Below are 20,842 nucleotides of genomic sequence, written 5' to 3'. Positions count from 1 at the left end.
CTGGTTGTAACTTAAATAAGCACTAATTGCACACAGATAAGAAAATAAACTATCCATAAAGGACAAAAAAAGAAACTTGTGCAGATGGTTTTACCTCTGTGACCTCATGTGCTACAACCTGTTACAGTTTTAAGTATGTTTTCTCAAGTTGATATCTGCATGTAAACTAGTATTATAAAGTGCAACCTTCACTGAAATTTAAAGGGAAGGTTCCTGGTTACAAATTTAACTATATCCTATGTCTACCTTCTCTATGCGTGAGACCATAATTAGATAGCAAGAAGGTTCACAGCTGATGAAACCAAACATCTTAGTTAAATATTCACAGGTTCTTCTATTACCTCAAATAACCTTTGCTCCTTTCTGTCTTATGCGTGACACCCACGCCCACCCATGCTTTAACACACCTGTGGTCAGTGGACTACTATCATGCTGTGTGACTCAGGATGGTGGGCTCGTTGCCCGTGCATTGCTGAGTTGGTTCGTAGCCAAGAATCACCAGCCAACTGGAAAGGGTATTTACTCATTTACAACCATATTCCCTAATGACAAGTCGACTTAACTTTGTTGGCTCAGAGTCAAACTTCATATGTTTTTATTCTGACTATAATGTGAGTGATCCTGAGTTAACGGGACCCCCAAAAACAGTTACAACCAATATTTACTGAATGTGTTTCACAATTTCAGGTGAGACTGGGAATGTGCTTAAACATCAGTGTAGTTTGGTAAAAGAACAGTGATCAAAACAATTTTCATCACACAAGTAAAACAGAGTAGTATGACATCCCACCAAGAGGGGAGCAAAAAGATGTACAACTATTCAGTAATTCTTTATGCTCTGACTTGACTTTTTTTTAAACAAATGTACTGAGCACATCATATAAACTATAAACCCACTGAACCTTGATTTGTTTGTTTAACATGTTTGTCCCTATATGGTTTGTTACCACAAACCATATAGGGACAAACAGGAACAAGAGTAGAAAGAAAAAGGTGTGACATGCTAAAAGGTGTGACATGCTAAAAAAAGTCTCTGCAAAATCAAACCGGGAAACTTGCAATTACAGGATACTACAGTAGGCACGATATCAGATTTTCACTACATGATTATCATGGCCCAAACTGTTGCGATATATACATAATTAAAAATAATAATAATAATAATAATAATTCTATCAGTCAAATTTGGCTTTAACTTTGTTAATTGTGCATTTTGGCACTGTTTTGGGTGAACGAATTACAATCAAAATACGAGTATGGGGAGGTGGAAAGAGAGTCATTAACCATAACTGTGCAAAAGCGTTCAAAAAAGCAATTATTTAATTGACAGCAAAAAGGAAACCAAAAGGCATTTAGGGAAAAGAGGCAAAGCGAGAATGGAAAGAAACGGAAATGACTGAAGAGTCACTGGATTCTTTACACAATAATATGAGTATTATTTTCATAATATCAGTATTTCATTTTAAAATATTGCGCTTATTGTCAGTACCAGTATATCACGCCACATATGCAACCATTCAGCTACAGGACAATAGTTCTTGCTGGTAACACAGCTTGCAATTTAAAAACAGGAAATTTTGAACTCACGTCAAGGAAAAAAAGGACAACAATAAGACATTAAGGACTGAAAAGTTTAAAAATTTACACATTTTGCCGTCACTAGAGGTGACCATTGATGCATAAAAGGGTGCACGAAATAATTTGTCAACAGTAAACTTGCACTGCTACGTCTTCATCATTATGTAGCGGCTGTCCTGTTTGCCGGACAGTCAGACCTGATAGATTTACTGCATCTTGACTCCTGCATGAACGTTTTTAACAGCCAGCAATAATTACCGAGAATTTTATCACCCTGATATGTTTTCTTTTTAGCTTTATTCCACTGTTGCAATTACACATTGCACTGATGTGTGACACATTTCACAAAATGCTCCAGAGACAGTTGTAATCATTGCTGACAGTTAGATATTGATAAAGACGTTTTGCATGATAAAGCAAGGCGGCAACCTTTAATTCTCTCCACCACTCATCACCCCCCCCCATCCATGCTTTCACTCATCCTTACCATCATTGTTTATTCACTTCCCGTAAGCTGCACGCCTAGGTCATGCTTGAGGTTTAACGTAATACCAGGAAACTGACAACATGTGCCCACCAAGAGGCTGCCATGCTTCAGCCCTGGTCTAAAAGAAAAGGTTTGCATTTTTTCTTAAACAATAATCAGGAAATTTGCACTTACTGTGTGACTGTAGCTTTGGAAGAAAAATACTAACTTGGCCTGCTGAAGTCTCATTTTAGTCTCAGGTAAACTTTGGAGTGCAGTTTTGCACAAAGAGAGGACGGTGACTTTTTTTCATCATCTCTCTGAGTGGCACTAGCAGGATATTTCTGAATCGCCAGTGTGAACATGAGTCCATATGGAGCACCTGTGTATTTTTTTAAAAAGCACTTAAAAATTGTAAACCTATCCTTAAAGAGTGTAAACCGGATTTTGTAACATGGAAAATGCACACTGATAATAATATTGATGTATGACTACTAACAGAGACATGCCAGTCAGCTTTTCAGAGAGAAACTAACTGAAGCAAATGGGCCCAGGCTACAGCGTCATCTGTGACTTGAACTAATGTCAAAAAAGGACTACAAAAAACCTGCCCTTCAGCTGCTGTGTACTTTTTTTATTTAACAAAAAAAACAGTTTTAAGCACAAACTACTTGAAACCATGATTATGTAATTGCTAAGATTTTTGTGTTGAAAAAAAGATGCTGACGTGGTGAGATTGGCTAATCAACTTCATCAGAAATTCAGAGGAAACGGGTTTAACAAACCTCACACCAGACATTCGATCTGACCTTCGTTCCACTACCACTTAGCAGTCTAATGAATGACAAATTAAAAACACAACGCAGTTCTATTTACAGCACAGTTCAACAATGGGCATATTTAATAGCTGTCCAGTAAACAGACGAGTGCTATTTAGCCTGACAAGATATCACGTTCTCGCACTTACTGGAAGACAGCAAGGAGTGAGGCAGACAATCATTTGTCATAATTCCTGGCTGGGAATGAGAAAGGCGTCCAGGGTGACTGACCGGCAACTTTGGTCTGCCAGCAAGAAAATTCACAGCCTGACTTGATTACGGAGGAAAAGTGCAAACTTTTAACAATGGACCCAAATAAGTCTAGGTTACAGTCTTACAGTCAGGCAATTTTCTTTTATAATAAACAACAGATGGGCTGGTATTATATGCAGATGATTAACAAGGAGAGTAGATTTAATTTCTATTTTCTGTAACAAGAAGAGACTAACTCTACTCTTAAACAAAGTGAATGGAGATCTCTACTGAAAAAAAAAACTGCCTAGTTGAAGACAAGCCTCATGCGGCCTTTCTAAGTGCAAATGAGAAACAAATTTTATTTTGACATTGATATTACAATTTGATACAGTTCAGGTCTGTAACTTGCTACTAACTTTTCAGTAAAGTGTAATATGTTATTTTAATAACAGATTACTTGCATCATACAAAACAAATGCGGCTAAAATACAGCAAGTAGAGTTTTTTTAAAACAAAGTATAACACTAACTCTTGATGCTTTTTAGAGCCAGTATTACTCTGTAAGACTCCACTGTTGCACAGATTCCACTGAAGAATACTGTAACAAATTTAACTAATGTGCTGTTTAAGTAATATGGTCGTGACACTGTAAAACAAGGGTAGGATGCTAGCAACTAAAGCCGCCAGTAGTTTACTGAAATCTTAAGGGAAAATAAGTTACAGTGTAGGCCAAGATTATTTCTGTAGACAGAAAATCATAAGTGAAAAAAAAAATCAAATGCCTGCCTCCATTATGATAATACAGAAGTATATTCTCTAATTATTTTGAGGAAGTTAAACTTAAAAACAGACGTAAGTGGGTAATTATGTACTTACAAGTCATATCTAGAAGTTCCTTGATAAAGGCAATAAACCTCTTCACACAAGCACCTTTTAGCTAGTCGCAGTTCCTTATCGACCAGTTTTCAATTATTGACCGTAATATCGAAAATAAAAAGTTGCCAACAGAAAAACAGCAAGTCTTAAAACAAACAGACTTGATTCAGGGTAATGTATACTGAAAAAGAAGCAAACAGTACCTTGGGAAGTGGTAGTCCCAGCTGTGAATACAATTTAGTCCAGAGCTGCATGAGAGACATGGGTCCAAACGCTGCAGTGGGGGTGGGGGGGGGGCAAAATGCACACACACATACACTCCTGCTTCACCTTGAATCTCTGAATGCGACAGCCTCTTCCATGTGTTGCTCAAAGTGTTCACCGATACAGCTGGTGCACTTCCACCCAACAGTGGACTCTCACTAGCTCTTGCACAGTTCCTCTCTGCTGCTTCAACACACACATCTGCCTCTGCCGCAGGTACGCTCTGGGCAACGAGCTCACACATACAAAAAAACTCTATTCCTCTCACAGGCGAGTCTAAAACATGCTTCCTGCTTCACCAGGACAGTCAGGTATTTGCATAGAGGGCTTAGTCATAGTGATTGTGGACTAGTTCCTCACAGCTCAAAAAAGGTGGTTGGAGAGTGAGTGAGAGAGCAGAGGAGGGGAGGGGAGGGGAGAGGTGGGGAGAAGAGGGAGGGAGGAGGGAGGAGCTTTCAGGAAATGATGCTTTTGTTGGTAAGTGACTAGAGTTACTGGCAGTCGGGCCCATTTTACTGTACATGGTGTAACTCAACCGCATTTGTAGTGTAAACAGTATTGCGCTGTGGACCTGGCCGCTCCTCACACCCTGCTGCTTACCGCTATGTTTAATGGGCCTGGGACACTATTTAATGATTATTATATTTAGAGACAGACTCCCTGCCTGGCTGCCTGTCTTACTCCATACTCTGCTTTTTGTCTTTCTATTTGTCTGCACAGGCTCAGTTTCAAGGCTGCTGTTCTGGTAATGATAACTGATTAATATAATGATTTATAGCTCAGAGGTGTAAGGAAGCAAACAAATGGTCCAATTAGCTAATTAAAGTAGCGTGTTACTTCTAATAATGCAGGTGCAGCTCCCAGTAGGCTCGAACTGTCAAAAAATTCCTGTATTATTTCACCTCTTATGTGCTAATCAACACTGAAAGATATCTGACAACCACATTTATAGTTTCCCCAATGGAGCTATGCTAAAAACATTCTTGACAGCTTAAGTAAGAAGGAGGCACATCAAGTGCAAGCTGCGAGTTTGGCTTTTCAAAGGGTCTATCTACTTCTATCTGAGTGCAATTATACACAAATACTGCATCATAAATGGCCATTCCTGCTTACTGGAACTAGGGTCACAATTGTTGAAAAAAGATTTTTCTGGGAATCTGGTGGCAAATGGGGTCATTTCAGCACATCCAAGATGCTGATCAAAGACTGTGTCGTAAGATTTGTCTTTGAAATAGACAAGCAATGTTAACTGTTTAAGAGCCGGTCCTAAATGAGGAAATTGTGGTATTTCAAAATAAAAATAATGGGATTTATCTTCTTCACAGATGAAATGGAGGGGTCCATTTGTACACCCAGCTTCCAGGAATATGTGATATCAAGTCTGCGTGGTGAGGTACTGTAATGTCCATTTCTGCTGGACTGAAGGGAGGCAGACTCTCAGAGACCGAGTGGCGCCTGTCCATGGTGTCATCATTGTATGAGTGGGAATCCTCTGAATAATATGTGTGTGTGTTTGTGTGTGTGTGTGTGTGTGTGTGTGTGTGTGTGTGTGTGTGTGTGTGTGTTAGTGGGACACAGAGGGTCAACAGGGGAAGAATGAATCATTGATGAGCTTCTTTTGGATACTCAAGCACACAAACACACCTCATCACATCACAGCCTAAAGAAGGAAGGAGCCATGCCCGACTTCACGACAGCACACAAACACAGCTGGTAAACAAGCGCTTCCACATGTAGTCTCATTATCACATGCACAGATGCACTCCTGATGTTTTGTGAAATCCTGGTGATGATCACAATGCCGCTGCGTAGGACCATATACCAGATGTTTGTATTAGATTTTAATAACTGATATAATTTCCATTTATGACTCCAGCTTTTATTGATTCCTTGGTCCATTTTTACTTCAGTTGCAAGTGCTACAATCAGCTAATCCTGGACTATGTACATCAAAAAATGATACATATGGTACCTGCGGGGTCCCTACAGCTTAAGGCAAGTTAGATTTAAGACTTTTTGAGCCTTTCAATGCCAAGTTTAAGACCAATTTCTAATCACCAAAATTTAAAAGTGACAATTTTATTTTGCCCAAATGTTTATTGTAACAAAAACATGATTTTTTTGTATATCTAAAAAAGTTAAATTATCTTAGCCAATGTAGGAAAAAATAACTTTTTAGGATGGAGCACATTGAAGCGATAAATGTATTATTTTAATATAAAGGTCTATCTATTTAGTTTACCTACAGAAGTGGGAAATATCTGGCGTTTCTGACCTGTTTTCTGTACGATTTTGTGTTTCACAATCTGCATGTGAGATTCCACTGCTTGGATTCACATTGCAATGAGATTAAGAAAAGTAATTGTTGAATCAATTGACCAAAAATAAGAAAAAAAGAAAAAGAAAAAAAGAAGATAATGCCATTTTTTGTTAGATTTTACAAAACACCAGAAAAAAAGATGTATGAATTCAATGCCTTTAAAGACTTTTTAAGGATCTGCAGGAACTCTGAACTGTGCCGTGCTGCAGGAAATACTTTGCTGTGTGTTACTTGTGACATTATATTGCTTTTGTACAGTGAATATAGTTTGCTACCAGTGGTAATGTAGAGAAGGAATAAGGCTTTGTTACATTACTTCTGTAATTTTCAGGAGTATCTCTACTTTACTTGATTTTTATATATCTTTCAACTTATACTTCTACTCCACTATATTTCGCAAATAAATTGTATTTTTGCTCCACTACTTTTTCCTTGAGTATTTCAGTTACTTAGTACAAAACAAGAAAGAAAGGGGGTAAGGCAGGAAAGGACTGACCAATGAAAGACTGGGAGGGAATTTAAATTTTTTTTCTTTAAATCCTATTAGTTGTAAAATAAAAAAAATAAAAAATGACTGTTTTTTGTTGTGTTATGTACGCTCCATTTTTAAAGTAATGTATGTCATAATTCTCTGAATTCTGACAGCTTGCTTTTTAGATAACAGCATGTACTTTCACTGTCAATACTAAAGTACATTTAATATCATAAATTACTTTTGACAGTAGTATAGAAAATAGCATATATATTATGACTTTAACTCAATTAATATTTTAATAGATGGCTTAAACTTCTACCAAAGTAATTTTCCGTTAAGTTATCTGTACTCTTAGTGTAGTATGGTTTTCAGATACTTCTTCTGTATGTTCTAGCATAACATTGTCTGACACAATGCGTAATTGGCGATATAAACAAATCTGCAGTAGGTCTAAACTTCACTTTTAAAAATGATAACACCTGAGTTATTTGATTAAAAAAAAAAAAACAACAACAACAGGCTAGACAGAGGTAAAATCATCCAAAGCTAATCTAAAACTAAAGTAGAGAGAGAGTAGGGTGGGTAGGGTGGAGCAGGCAATCCCCAAGCAAAACACCGCACCTATTAACAACCCTTCAAATTAACCTTTGACTTCCTCCTTTAAACTAGGCCATTGAAATGACTGTTTGAGCATCTCACAAGGAAGTAACAAAAAAATACCTGTTGAAAATAAGTCAAGAAAAACAAGATGACCTTCTATTCCAGTAAAATGAAGCCCAGAGGCAAATGTAGTTTTGGATATATGTACATGCATTGTGCTTAATTTTTAAATAAATATGTCCTTGTATTTCAGCCTGGTAAATGTTGAATCTTTACAAGCAATTCAATTCTCAGGAGAATTTTAGATTTAATGGGTTTTAACTTGGCTTATCTTTGCAAAGGAGTATGTAATTATGGATCAGCTATAGACAGGGGCAGAATTTTTGTTTTTTAGCACTGGGGGACATATATAATAAATGGGTTCTTATATAGAACTTAACAACACTGGCAACACAGTAATAATAATAAATGGGGGTTTAGGGTCCTCCCTCAGAACATTTTGAGAGTCAAAATTTTACCAGAATGAAGGAAATCAAATGTTTCAGCATCAATCTGTGCCTTTTCTGCATAGACTGACAGTGGAAATTATATCAAAGTAGCCCTCTGCTACTTTGATATTTATATTTGGAGGAATAAATACACATGTTCTAAAAACCAGACTAAATATATGTTTTTCTTCTGCCCACGAGTGCTTTGACATTCTCCCAGGTTTAACACAGAAACTGTATGTTAGGGATATTGTCCTGCAATCGCCTTTGATAGAGGTACTGCACTTAAATCTCTAGCTGGTCTGCGGTCACAGAATAATGATGGATACCCATTGCTCCTGGATGGGTTAAAGGCTGAGGACACGTTCAGGGTTTTGGGTATGTCATATTTAGCAAATAAATTGATGAAAGTGAGTGAAAAGATCTGTGAAGGCACACGTACGTAACAAATCAAATATCAACTCTTTCTAGAAGTGTATTCTGCACGAGTATGTGTGAGTAATAGTGAAAGGAACCGCATAGAGAAAGAATGAGAGAATGTAGCAGGAGATTAAAACTGTGAATATGCCTAAAGGTGCCTTACTGCGTATACACGTGTGCGTCCGGTATATGAATACTATACAGTACATGTGTTAATCTGTGTGCTTGCAAAGTGCTGTTGAATCTTTGTGGTTAGCCAGAGTGGTTACTGAATGAGTTCTGTTTTTGTTGTCCTCCAGTAAGTCTTGATTTCATTCTGATGCTCCTCATAAAAGTTTACATGGATGCACAAATGACTAAAATTAAGCCAGGACAGCTGTGCACGTCACTGTGGTAAAGTGCACACTTCTCTTTCACTTTTTTTTTTATGGTATAGGTAGCACATCTATTTGTCCATTACGTCCTGTAGTGTGTGAACAGTCAGCATGCTTGGAACAATTATTTTACTAAAGATTAAGGATACAGCTGCCTGCCATTATTTTTTGTATAGAATAATGAATTATGTAGATCAGATGAAGCCTCAATTTGTTTTTGTCAGAGTTTACACTGTTTATCTTTATTCCACTGTGCTCAAGATGAGGGCTTTGATAATGTTTTATTTTAGGGGTCCTTAGTTTCTCACTAACTCCCCGGAAAGGATTAAATACAAACATGAATTTAATAAAGGATTAAACAGAACTGTTGTTTCAGGGGGAGTTTCCTGGGAAAGACCTTGCAATTTGGTACTAATATATCAGACAATCAATTAATGTAAACTGTATGTTTCTAAATAAAGTCCCTAAATATTTTATAATCTGCAAAATATAAATATCTAAAGTAAATAAAAAATATATAAACATCTAGATAAATTGATGTCATTGATGTTGGTACAAATGAATTAACTTATTTTACTACATTATTATAGATTTGATGCCTCACTAGAAAAAAAAAAAACAGGTTTTGGTGGAAGTTTTAACTGGGACATTATCTGGCTCCATAAAGCACAATCCAATTGTCCAAATCAAATAAAAACAAAAAATGTGAGAGGCCATTTGTACTGTGACCATGTATTGTATTTCAGTTATCAGCTGTGATACATTACAATTGACTGATAATATGAGGATATCGAGTCTCACTTGGCAGTCTATTAATTCTAATACAAACAAACATTTGGCTCTTGTTTTGTAAGTTACCAGCAATCTAGAGACAGATATCCTGTCTACGTGCTCCAAACATGCGCTTCCTTATAATATGAGGATATTCCAACAGAGCGCTGGTGAACTGCATAAACAAACTGCAACACCATACAAAGCCATACAAACTAAAAGAGGTTTACTAATGAGTCTACAGCTGTAACTCAGACAATATAATGGCTGAGATAAACACGGTAGTCACCTGATAAACTAAACAATCACATCAACAATTCCATCCAATCACACATGCCTCAATGTTTTCTAGTGCCATGGTTTAAGTGCAAAGAAAAAAAAGAAATCCCACTCTCTTAGTGTGGATAAATAAAAGGGGAAAAAATGCATGTCATGGTAATGGAGGGGGAAAAATGGAGGATGAAAAAGGGGTCTGAGTGTGAGGTGGAGGATTAGTCATGATGACCCCGTGACTTACATTTTCTCTGCATGCCTCACATGGCAGGGAGTGTCCAAAACCAGAAAGAACAGCTGAGAAAGCACAACACAAGCACAAAACGTCTCTCACACTCAGCCACCATAACATTCCACGTCTCCACTGCCGGGAAACCGAACTTGCTGCTCATGAATGCACCAGCCGTGACGGAGCTCATTTAAACTAAACCACAGAAAAATGACAAATGTGAAGCTATACGTTTCTAAATATGTAGACAGATGAATAGTTATGGCATGTATAACATAATCATGAATACTTGTAATTACTTGTAAGGAAAAAATCTATAGCCAGACAGGCTAAAACAGGCTGTTGGAAAACTAGGGAAACCCCACGTGAATCACGAAATCCGTGCCAGTACTACAACGCACGTGAGGAGGATGATACATCACTTTCTTGGACATTAAAGCCTTAATGCGTAGCCTTTGTTCTTGAAGTTTACTCATTCAAACATTTTGAAATAACCCTAAACATTCATCTTTTTTCTTTTCTGTGGAACCACTGCTCTCATCAAACACCTGAACACAAACATGAAGTGAAACGTGTGTAGTTTTAGCATCATTCTTTGCTTCCCCTCAAACCGTTTCTAATTGAAAACAACAATTGTTACCGAAGATTTTCGGGAATTGTATATCTATAAAGGTGGTTACAGAAGTGAAACAAATAGTATACAAACAAGTATCAAATGGGTATCAAATGCTGAAAACCACTAATATTAAATGGAAATATACTGTGATTCTTAAACTGAAGTGACCCTTGATGTAAGCATTAGTTAACATTCCTACTCAGAACATACAACTGCTCCTTTCCAGCCAAATTATAACGCAAACCTGTAAGGATCTAACTTAATTTGGCAAAACCTTGCTTAACATTGAATTGAATAAATTTTAAAATATAGCCGTAAGCTTTTATAGCTCCCTTAGGCTGTGACTCTGTAGCCTCCAGAGAAACAAAAACTGAGCTTCTACACATAGCAGTTCAAGAAAAGCACTTCCCTCAATGCCAAATTGGCTCATTTATAGTATTTTGTGCTATATCTGATAAACAGCACTCTCTTCTGCATTAGAATCTATCAAATGTAAAATGTATTACATTTGATTTACTGCAATGCAATCTTGTGAATGCTACATTTAATGTTTCCAATAATATAGCAACCTGCAAGAAGAACTATGTTTTTTCTCCTAATTTGTCAGAGTTTTAAGTCTGTTTCACACTGTCTGTTCAAGGTGGAAATATTGCACCGGTATGCAGCCTCACCATTCTGTACAATCGCAAAATGGGGGGATTGAGTTGGCTCGCCTTAAAGCTGGCAGCGGAGGTATTAACAGTGTAAAATCAACGTCTGTGTAAAAGGTACAGTCGGCAGGACAGGACCAAGGACGGGATGGTGTGACATTTTGAGGATGTGCTATGTGCAAGCCGCTGCCAGGAGATTTAAAATTCAGCTAACTGCAGTTAGCAGCTAACTCAAGCAAGAAGTAGAGCAACAGAATATCTCCACAATTTGATCTGCGTAAAAAAGGCTTTGATTTTTGCTCCACATTTGCTGGGTTTCATTATCAGCAATGTGCATAGTGTTTTTATCAATAGAAATTTATCTAACCTCAACTCTTTGAAAAACAAATACATAAGGAGACAATATGGAGACATAAAATCCAGATCAACGGTAATTCACACTGATACTATGAGAACCATTTTGAACTTTTCAATGACAAGCATTAAAAACTTAAAATCAGGGCAAGAAATGCCTTTTCCCTTGCCACTGCTGTCACACCACCCCCTTCCTTATTATTTACAACTTTGTCCTCATGTTGCACCAAGAAAAAACAAGATAGCTATACCCTCTCCACAGTCAGACGGGCTTATTGTAGGGAGGGATACTGCAAGTCTGCTAGGTAACCCATGACAGCCCTTCTTTAAAACTCATCACCATAGCATATTTTTTAATATGGCTCCATAATGGCGCTCATCAGCTCAACCCAAATAGGCCTTAGATTAGAAACTCACTGGTCTGTGTCAGGCCAATTGGCTCTTATTCATACAATTCTAACTATAAGGAATTGGCTGGACGGACACAAGTGCAGTGAAATAGAAAATGCAAATGATGGATAGTAATCATCTGGAATGGTGAGGTAAATATATGAGTGAGCTGCAGCCTGCCTTTAAATGTCCAGTAAATGAGTAACTCATCCTGAAATGAACAGCCTAGTCTTATAGTGTACCTTCCCACGTTGGGGATAATCCCAAAGACACTCAAATTACTAACTTAAAGAACTTAAAAAAAAAAACACAAAACTTTCAAGCAACATATTTCACTTTTTGGACTGATTCCAGGCATGACTGAAAATTACTCTGGATTTACCTAACAGCGATTTTCTGTGTATAGAAGTGTAGAAGAATGTTAAATTACAGTGTTTTATTAATGACATGCCTTGACAAGAATGGGGCAGGTACTGCTGCAGTCGTCTAGACAACAGTAGCCTTTAATCAGGCTGCTCTATGGTAAATTAAGCAGAGCTGAATACACATGGAAGACAGGATGAAAGAGGTGGGTGGGAGGCACAGTCCGTCCCTCTGATAAGCAAGCAAGAGAGGGACAGATGGAGACAGCATGAGAATAAAAATTGTGTTTGGGTACATATTGGTCCGTGTAGGCGGATACAAATGTGCCAACATCTTAGGGCTCGGTATCAGTACTCGGTACCTCTAAGGTATCTACTGAAAGAACTCTGTACCTAGTGGTATCAAAGCATCTTCCGCCAAACAATACCTGCATTCGATTCTCTCCGCCAGGCCAGCTGACTTTCTGTTTCAGCCATCTCCAGAGCTGCTATCCTACCTTATGAATGCTCAGTTTAACATCTGCCCAGTGAGCACAAGCTACACAGCTGCTGCAGAAGCTAACATCCAACACAATGCTATTAAACCATCCCAAAAAACGTACAATGACCTTGACACATGCCAACTGTCATTAAACTCCTTGATAAAAAGCCTTGTGATGCTAATAGTTAGCCCTGTCACTGTGTGTGTGCTGCGGGATGACTCTTATAGCAAACACTCAGCAGCAGCTGCAGCTTCAACATCTCTGGTCATCAGATGTCAAAACCTTAATCCAGCAAAATATAATTGTTCAACGCATTTACACTGCATGTTCAAGGCAGGAATATCACACCATAATGCCGACATGCTGTTCTACATATAACATTCTATCGCTGAAAAGAGGAGCAGTGTGGTCTCACCTCTGAGCTGAGACAGGATGTAACCGCCCTATAATGAGGTCTGTGTAAAATGTAAAGCCAGAAAGATGTGACCATGAGCAGCACAGGTGTGATGTTGTGATGAAGCGTTTATGTGTGCGACCCACAGTGGGACATATAAAAAGCAGTTGTTAGCATAGCTACTAATTCAAAGGAGAAGAACAGTGGTCATTATAGGACGCATAGGACAAAATCAGCTGCCATATAACAGAGACGATAAGAGATTGTGATTGAGATGTTGTACCTTTGTCATTATTTAGAAAGTACCGCTGAAGCATATATTATACGTCACACTAGAGGCTGATGCTTGTTTGTTAAACGTCATACCCATCATGCCTCTTTTGATTGTGGAATGGCGGGATGAAGTGTATAATCCCAATAATGCCGCCATCCTTTGGTTCTCTGTAAAAATGCAAGGACGGTGTAAAGACGGGACTTTATTGCAACTCTTTAGAGTATTCCCTTTCTAAAAGCAGCTAATGTCTAATAATGGCTGGCTGGGTTGTTTTATACGAAGATAGAGGTGACGTGTCAGTATACAAGGTGCTGTAATACTCTGGTATCATTAAAGGATTGTTTTTATCGCATACACAACACTCCATTCACATTAAGGGTATTGAATTAAGACCTCCATTGGTATTTATACTGCTTTAAAGGTACTGGTATCGTAATTTTTTAAAACAATACGTAGCCCTACAATATGTATAGATATACGAAACAAACCTGGGGGAAGTCTCCATTCCGAGGGAGGTTGAGGCCGGAAAAGTCCACGTCAGAAAATCCCGGGTACATGTCCATGTGCATATCCGGAGTGGTGGTGGTAGTGCTGCTGTTCAAGTGGTATTGCCTGGAGGGGGGAGGAAGAGGTTTAGTTTGTTTAACAGAAACATCTCCAAGCAAAACTGACACATGCTGTTTTTTTTTCACCCTTATACAGTTACACAATTTTACACCTTCCAACTGCCAAGCACAATTTGGCCTTGTATTGCTGTGCAAAATGCAGCTCTGAAAGAGGCACTGAAAAGCATCTCATGTGATCAATTGTCACAGTCAGAACAGAGGATGATGTTTTCTCAGGCTGAGTACTGTAATATTTAAATGTGGAGCTCTAACATGATACTGCTGCATGACATAATGTTGTCAGCAAGTCCATCGTATCATATGAAGGTTACAGGTGAAACACCTTCAGTTTTCTTTGCCGACGTCGGTTTGAAAATGTAATTAAAGAATGGACTGATGCCAGTGGAGTGAAGCAACAAGCTGTTTTTAAATCAAAGAATCCAGGTGTTCAAATCCAACAACGTAGCAACTTATACTGTCAAAGTTTCAAGAGGGATAATTGAAACACATATATCAAGTTAGACAGGCAGAAAAGCAAGAGGTTTAGTAAGGTGAGAGAGAGAGAGACAGAAAGTCAAAGAACAGCTCCTACCCGATTTGAGGATCCAAGCTCTGACTTTTATTAGTACCAACCATTCTCCTTGAGCCCAGTGTTAATATGAAACGCAGGTACACAGACCTTCTAGTCCCAACATGAGCTATTTTCAGTTTCTTGATGAGTGCAAGTCATCATAACGCAACAGCCAAATGCACAGTTGGTGGTGGACACTGACTATAAATGAAAGCAAAACTAAACCTTTGTAAAGGTGGAACTGTAACTGTTCCCTCCCACCCTCCCCTCATCCAATCATGTGCCAGGACTCAGGCTCAGAGGGATTGAGCTCGGCCAAAGCTATTCACAGGATTTGGCTCTGGGTCCTGAAGCATGGGCCAGAGATCAGTGAGACTGATTGATTTAAGTTCAAAACACACCAAGAGGATGAAAGAGAAGCCTTTAGCCAGTGTATAGAAGCCAGTCTACGAAAACATGATTGCTTTGCTTTTTTGGGGTTAAATTTTCCAAACAACACGCAGCAAAACTCAATATTTAACCAAGGCCATATTGAAATGTTTTTGTTGAGTATCTGTTTTCAAAATTCAGCATCATTTTTACATAAACATAAATATCACTGTGTTGTAATGTAAAAAGCATTTTTTATTTGGGTTTTAAATCTTAAAAAAGAAATAGAGATCACAAAAACACAGATGTTTCTGAAAAATCACAAACTATTTGGGATATTTGCTATGGTTCGGTTTTCTGTTATCTACTAAATAAAAAGTTAAAGGGATATTTCATAGACAGTATATAGCACACAGTAGATGTCAGTTGGCACAACCCAGTTTGGAGAAGCAGGCTGGAGTATGACACGGAAGTGAAGCAGTCTCCTGCTGTTTTTAGCCACCTCAAAAGTCCCATAAAAAAAAGAGTAACAGTTTAAGTGTAGGCTACATTTAGATTAATTTCAGGCCATTACATCACTTTCCTCAAGACTCCAAAAAATAGTGATTTAATTGCTAAACGCAGGAGCTGCTGGTCAACCCTTCATTTGATCATATAGTTGGTTTGTGTTGTGTAACTGTGTAATAACACAACATAACTAACAGATTAAAGCTGCAGTAGACCAGCAGCTGCATTTATTTCATTTTTCTCGATGGAATCTGGTGGCTTTGAAAACTGAAGCGGTTAACGGCTTCACCATCGGGACAGGTTGTTTGACAGAAAGTTAAAGTGGTAAAAATACTCCACATATAGCATACATTTTTATAGCATATATTTTAGACTGATACTTTTTTTTCAGATGTGAGTTTTTTTTAAGTGGCTAAAATACATTCTGCATAAAATACCCCATTTGACAGCACTACATTGCTTAGCTTCCTTATTGCCCGCCAGCCTGTTTCTCCAAACTGGGTGCATGCCATCTAACATCAACTGACTGACTATGGATAAGTATCCCATGCAAACCCACTTCAAAAAACCCAAACTATCCAAGACCAGTGTTTAGGATTTAGTGGCATTTAGGGGTGATGTTGCAGATTGCAACCAAATGAATACCCCTCAGCAAATTTGCATTACCTTTAACAGCGAAGGTATGATCCATCCCTCTCTCCCCCTAACTGGCAAGTACTTGTTGCCTTCGTCGGTTGGGTTGGTTAGATTTAGGCAAGACTAGTGGGGTTGGTTAGGGTTAGAGTATAAGCATGTCAGAATAAGCCAATCAGAGACTAAATGAGGCAGAGCCAGGTGGGTAGCGCATTTTCCCTCCTAGGAAATGCAAATCTGCTCCCCCTCCTCCCTCTCTTTCCAAGCATGCTCTTCACTTCAACGTGAAAACACAAAAGATGTTTTGTATTTGGTTCATCTGTTCTGGGCTACTGTAGAAACATGGCAGTGCAACGGGTTAGACTCCAAGGAGGAGGACCCACAACCTACGTAATTATCGTGAGCTCATTCAAAGGTAGCAAAACCACAATGATTGTTGGTCTCAGGTGATAATACACAAGTGAAAACATAATTATAGATATTAATTCAATTTCTGTCAATAAATCTCCCTAAATCTTATACATTGATCCTTTATTTGTGACAAGAAAATTAGAAAAAAAGACAGATTAACAACTGTAATCATTACGAATGATGAACATGAATTAGAAAAAGAAAAGACATCATATAGCACAGGTAATATCTGTTTCTCAGAAATATAATAGCGCTGTGAATGGTTATTGGTAATAATCATCCAAACTGGAAATCCCCTTCCTGGCCCTTCAGCCAACAGAGTTATGACAGTGATATTATTACAGCAGAAGTCTTGGCAGGACAGCATCAGTTGCTTTCCAACAACACAAAGCTGATCGGGGGCTCTCGGCCAAAGGAGCTGATTGACTTACTGTTTATATGCATGGAGTCTGCCCATACTACGCAACGTGTGGCTGTGTACAGAGCTTATTTTGAACCTTGTTATTGTTTCACCATCTCATATTTTTGGTTAAAAACATACAACATAGACATGTAACAATGTCATTTTTTGACACTAAAACCTATTTTCTGATAGCCAGTCTGCTTTATTTGTTGCAACTTCATAATAAAGGTACTTAATGTTTTGGAACTGGTGAATGTTTCAAACATTATAATGTGGGTCAGTCATAAAGTTTTATGTTGCGGTTTATCGGAAATGCATACAGTAAGTAGCAACTAAGCAACATCCTTTCAACACAGTAACACCTACAGTGGGACTAACAACATGGAAAATAAAGCCAAAAATCAAAATAACAAAATATTTCTTTACACCTTGTATTAGCAGAGGTAATGCATAAATGTAGGACTTGATCAGGACACAGATTTACTTCAAGTGCTCTAATGATAAGCGACAGATATTAAAGTGAAGTTCCACCCAGAAACACATTTATGTATGGATACAGAGAGTAAACTACAAGGCTACTATGTCAGTTATTTTGTGGGTTAAGAATTGAGAAAAGTGAGAATTACCCCACTTATGCAATGCACAGCATCTGAATGTTTTTTAAATTTTTTTTATTTTTTAAAAATTTGTCCTTAAGGGTGGATTTTACAGTTCAGATTTAAATTCTAAAGCAGTTTGAAAGACCATGAGCTCCTACACTTAACTCCAACTTCTCTTTCTTAACACAACAGAATCATGAAGTCTCATGCTGTTAACAGTGTGCAATAAGTGAACTTTGACTCATAATATCAGGAAACACTTCAGACTGACTGCAGGCAGTATTAACAGTAAATACTGAAGAAAATGCAGGCAGTAGGGCAAACTAAGAAAGAAGAAAGGATATTAAAATCCCAGCCTGAAACTCAGTTTCAAGCATGAAAAAGAAAATGGTAAAAGACAGAGGCTCTGATGGTTCCCCTGCAAATCTCTTTGAAATGTAGTCGATAGGAAGGAAATAATGTTCAGTATCAGTAGCCCTATTTCATAGAGCCACCTTAACCTTAAAAACTGCACTCGAGTCTTCATGATTCATAACTTAAGGGTTGGTCATAGACAATAAAAAATAAACAAGACATAAAAATAGAAGCAGATTTGTGGTCTGTTTCTTATTCTTCTGATGTAAACAAACACTCAGACTCAGCAGATCTCACCATACTACCACAAACTGTTACTGTTGTTTACTAAAATGATTCAAAACAGCAGGTCTTATTTTCCCTCTTCCAAATGTTTATAAAAAAACTGAACAAGAGAACAACAGGAAACCCCAACATATTTTAGGCAGTTTCTTAAAATAATAAAAAGTTTAGACCTCTTTACTGCATTACACCAATCTTATTTTTGTAAAACAGTGTGGTCTGTAAGTGGTAGACAATGACATATTTTATTGTGAATATGAGGATAAGTTGCTGACTTTCAGGGTGTTTGAGGATTTTAACATCCAGACCAGAAGACAGCTAGAAAGATAGGTAGAAGAAAATGGTTGTGAGAGAGTTTTTAAAAAAGAGAGGAGAAGAAACGAGAAATTTTGATTGATCTACACTTCTCCATGTAACTGTGTTAACTGTTTTCACTGCATCAATCTCCAACATGCCTGCTGATTAACACTGCTGAGTTACAGTGGCTGAACAGCAGTTTTTTTTTCTCTCACTAGAAACATGCGTCTGTTGTACTTTTGGATTTTCATGTTTTTGAATTTGTTCCTGAAGCTGCAGCAAGTTTCATCTAATGGAAATGCTTTTGGTCGTTTCATAAAGTATAATTAGTCATTACTGGCAAGTTTAAGGTTCACAATCACAATGGTTGCTGTGTGGTTATTTTGCAAGAGTTTTGCGATTACACAAAATTTATATAGCAGATCGGCTGCATGTGACTGTGGCTTGACAGTGCACACAATCAAATAGGGCCTGCAACCAGATCAGATACTGGCTTCCTTCACATGGTAATGAAATGATAGTCACAGTGGTAAAAGAAAGGCCATCAGCGAAGAATACTAGCTATTAGTGGAGGACACAGTGCAACAATATTTCACTCTCCCTGACACTGAAGGTATACTGTGCAGGATTTCCCTAAAAAAACACAATGTATAGACTCACGCAGAAAAAATACCTCAATCATCACTTATGGCACACTAGAAGTGTGTGGCAGTGTATTTATCTGCAGAAACTTTACCTGCTGCCTGTATGTTCTTATTTTGCTGTGTTCAGGATGTTCCTGGACACAAAGACCGGGTGAAGTCGGGACTTTATGAAACTGTAGTGGTCAGTTGCCAGACTGTCGTTTGCAATTGCCTGAAACAAGTTACTGACAACTCCTGCATAGATACATTTAAAGCTATAATAAGAATAACACGGTAGCCTATTTTTTCTGTGTTCAGCTCATTGAAAAACATAGAATCAAATCAGAAAGACAAAACATCCAATGGGGTCTGTGCTATTTTACTGAGGTTTATATGAGTGTGCCACCACCAAATACAGTGACACAATAGCACAGAACTCAGCTGGGCTGGGATTGTGACCTCTCCTGAGCAGCAAGGCAAGGGACCATGCATTTATCCTTGCCACCAAGATTGTAGTGCATTGTTGTACGGACAACAGCAAACCCTCAACTACTGTATGTCTCTCCTCCCACTGTGGTGACAGTTCGCCAGTGCAGAGTGGCACCCCATGCTGTGTGCCAACACCAACCCAGACTTTCTAAAGAGGCCCTATTATGCTTATTTTCTGAATCATATTTGTATTTTGGGGGTTTACTAGAATAAGCTGCTTTAATTTTCAAAAAATCCATCATGTATCTTATACTGCCCTTTGCTGCAGCACCTCAGTCTGAAACAGTCTGTCTGAGCTTATGTCCTGCCTCCCGAGAAGCCCAGTCTGCTCTGATAAGTCAGCTGGCTCTCTCTACACACATTTTATTCTATTTGTTACATTGTGATATCTCAAAGTTACAGAAATATAAAAAAAAAGTTAAAAAAAAATATATAAAAAACAATAAAGAAAAGCATAACAGGTCTCCTTTAAGCTTTTCTGGCCTTTCACCCCATTTTACAAGTCCCTAAATTAATGGTTAAAATCATTGTATTTTAATCAAGACTGAGCAGTATATCAGCACTAAAATATAAATATAAAAGCTACCCATGTGAGGTCCCAGCCCCAAGTTGAAAAATGGCCCTTTCATTAAACACAACAGTAACACACCAAGTCATGCCCATAGAAAAGAACAAACACCTTTTTGACACGGTCTCAATAAAAACTGAACATCAGCGTTGTAACCTATAATAGACCTGTTCCTGTTCCTGACATTTTTATCACTGCACATAAGAATAGTCTAAGCTGTGCAGAGGTGAGTGAGCACATCAGTCAGTGCTTTAATCAAAGCAAACAGAGCACTGGTCCATTCACATTTCCAGTCACTGGAGCCATGTGATCTATTCACTCCTCTGCTTGTTCTCAATGACCATGTGAGAAGACAACTACGGGATAAAAAAAAAATCAATTACATCAAGACTGTGTAGCGCAAGTCAGTCAAATTAAGCAGCAGCCTGACGATCGTGGAAGAAAAGAGTGATGCTGTATTAA

General features: G+C 38.1%; 1 protein-coding gene across 4 annotated transcripts in view; it reads right to left on the bottom strand.

Annotated features, from left to right (window-relative positions):
* Positions 1-20,842, bottom strand: part of sbno2b (strawberry notch homolog 2b) — an 83,222-nt gene that overhangs the window by 39,402 nt on the left and 22,978 nt on the right. For 3 of the 4 annotated variants that reach the window (XM_088077897.1, XM_042482374.2, XM_088077896.1), the window contains exon 4: positions 14,158-14,281. In XM_088077897.1, coding sequence (XP_087934023.1) covers positions 14,158-14,281 — 124 coding nt within the window. Of the gene's footprint in view, positions 1-4,136; positions 4,816-14,157; positions 14,282-20,842 lie in introns of those variants that run through there. The other variant, XM_088077898.1, reaches the window with a different exon arrangement.

The sequence above is a fragment of the Plectropomus leopardus genome, chromosome 5 (genome assembly GCF_026936395.1).
Source record: "Plectropomus leopardus strain MGB_pleo_1.0 chromosome 5, ASM2693639v1, whole genome shotgun sequence".
Classification (NCBI taxonomy): domain Eukaryota; kingdom Metazoa; phylum Chordata; class Actinopteri; order Perciformes; family Serranidae; genus Plectropomus; species Plectropomus leopardus.
This window is presented reverse-complemented; position numbering and strand designations above follow the sequence as displayed.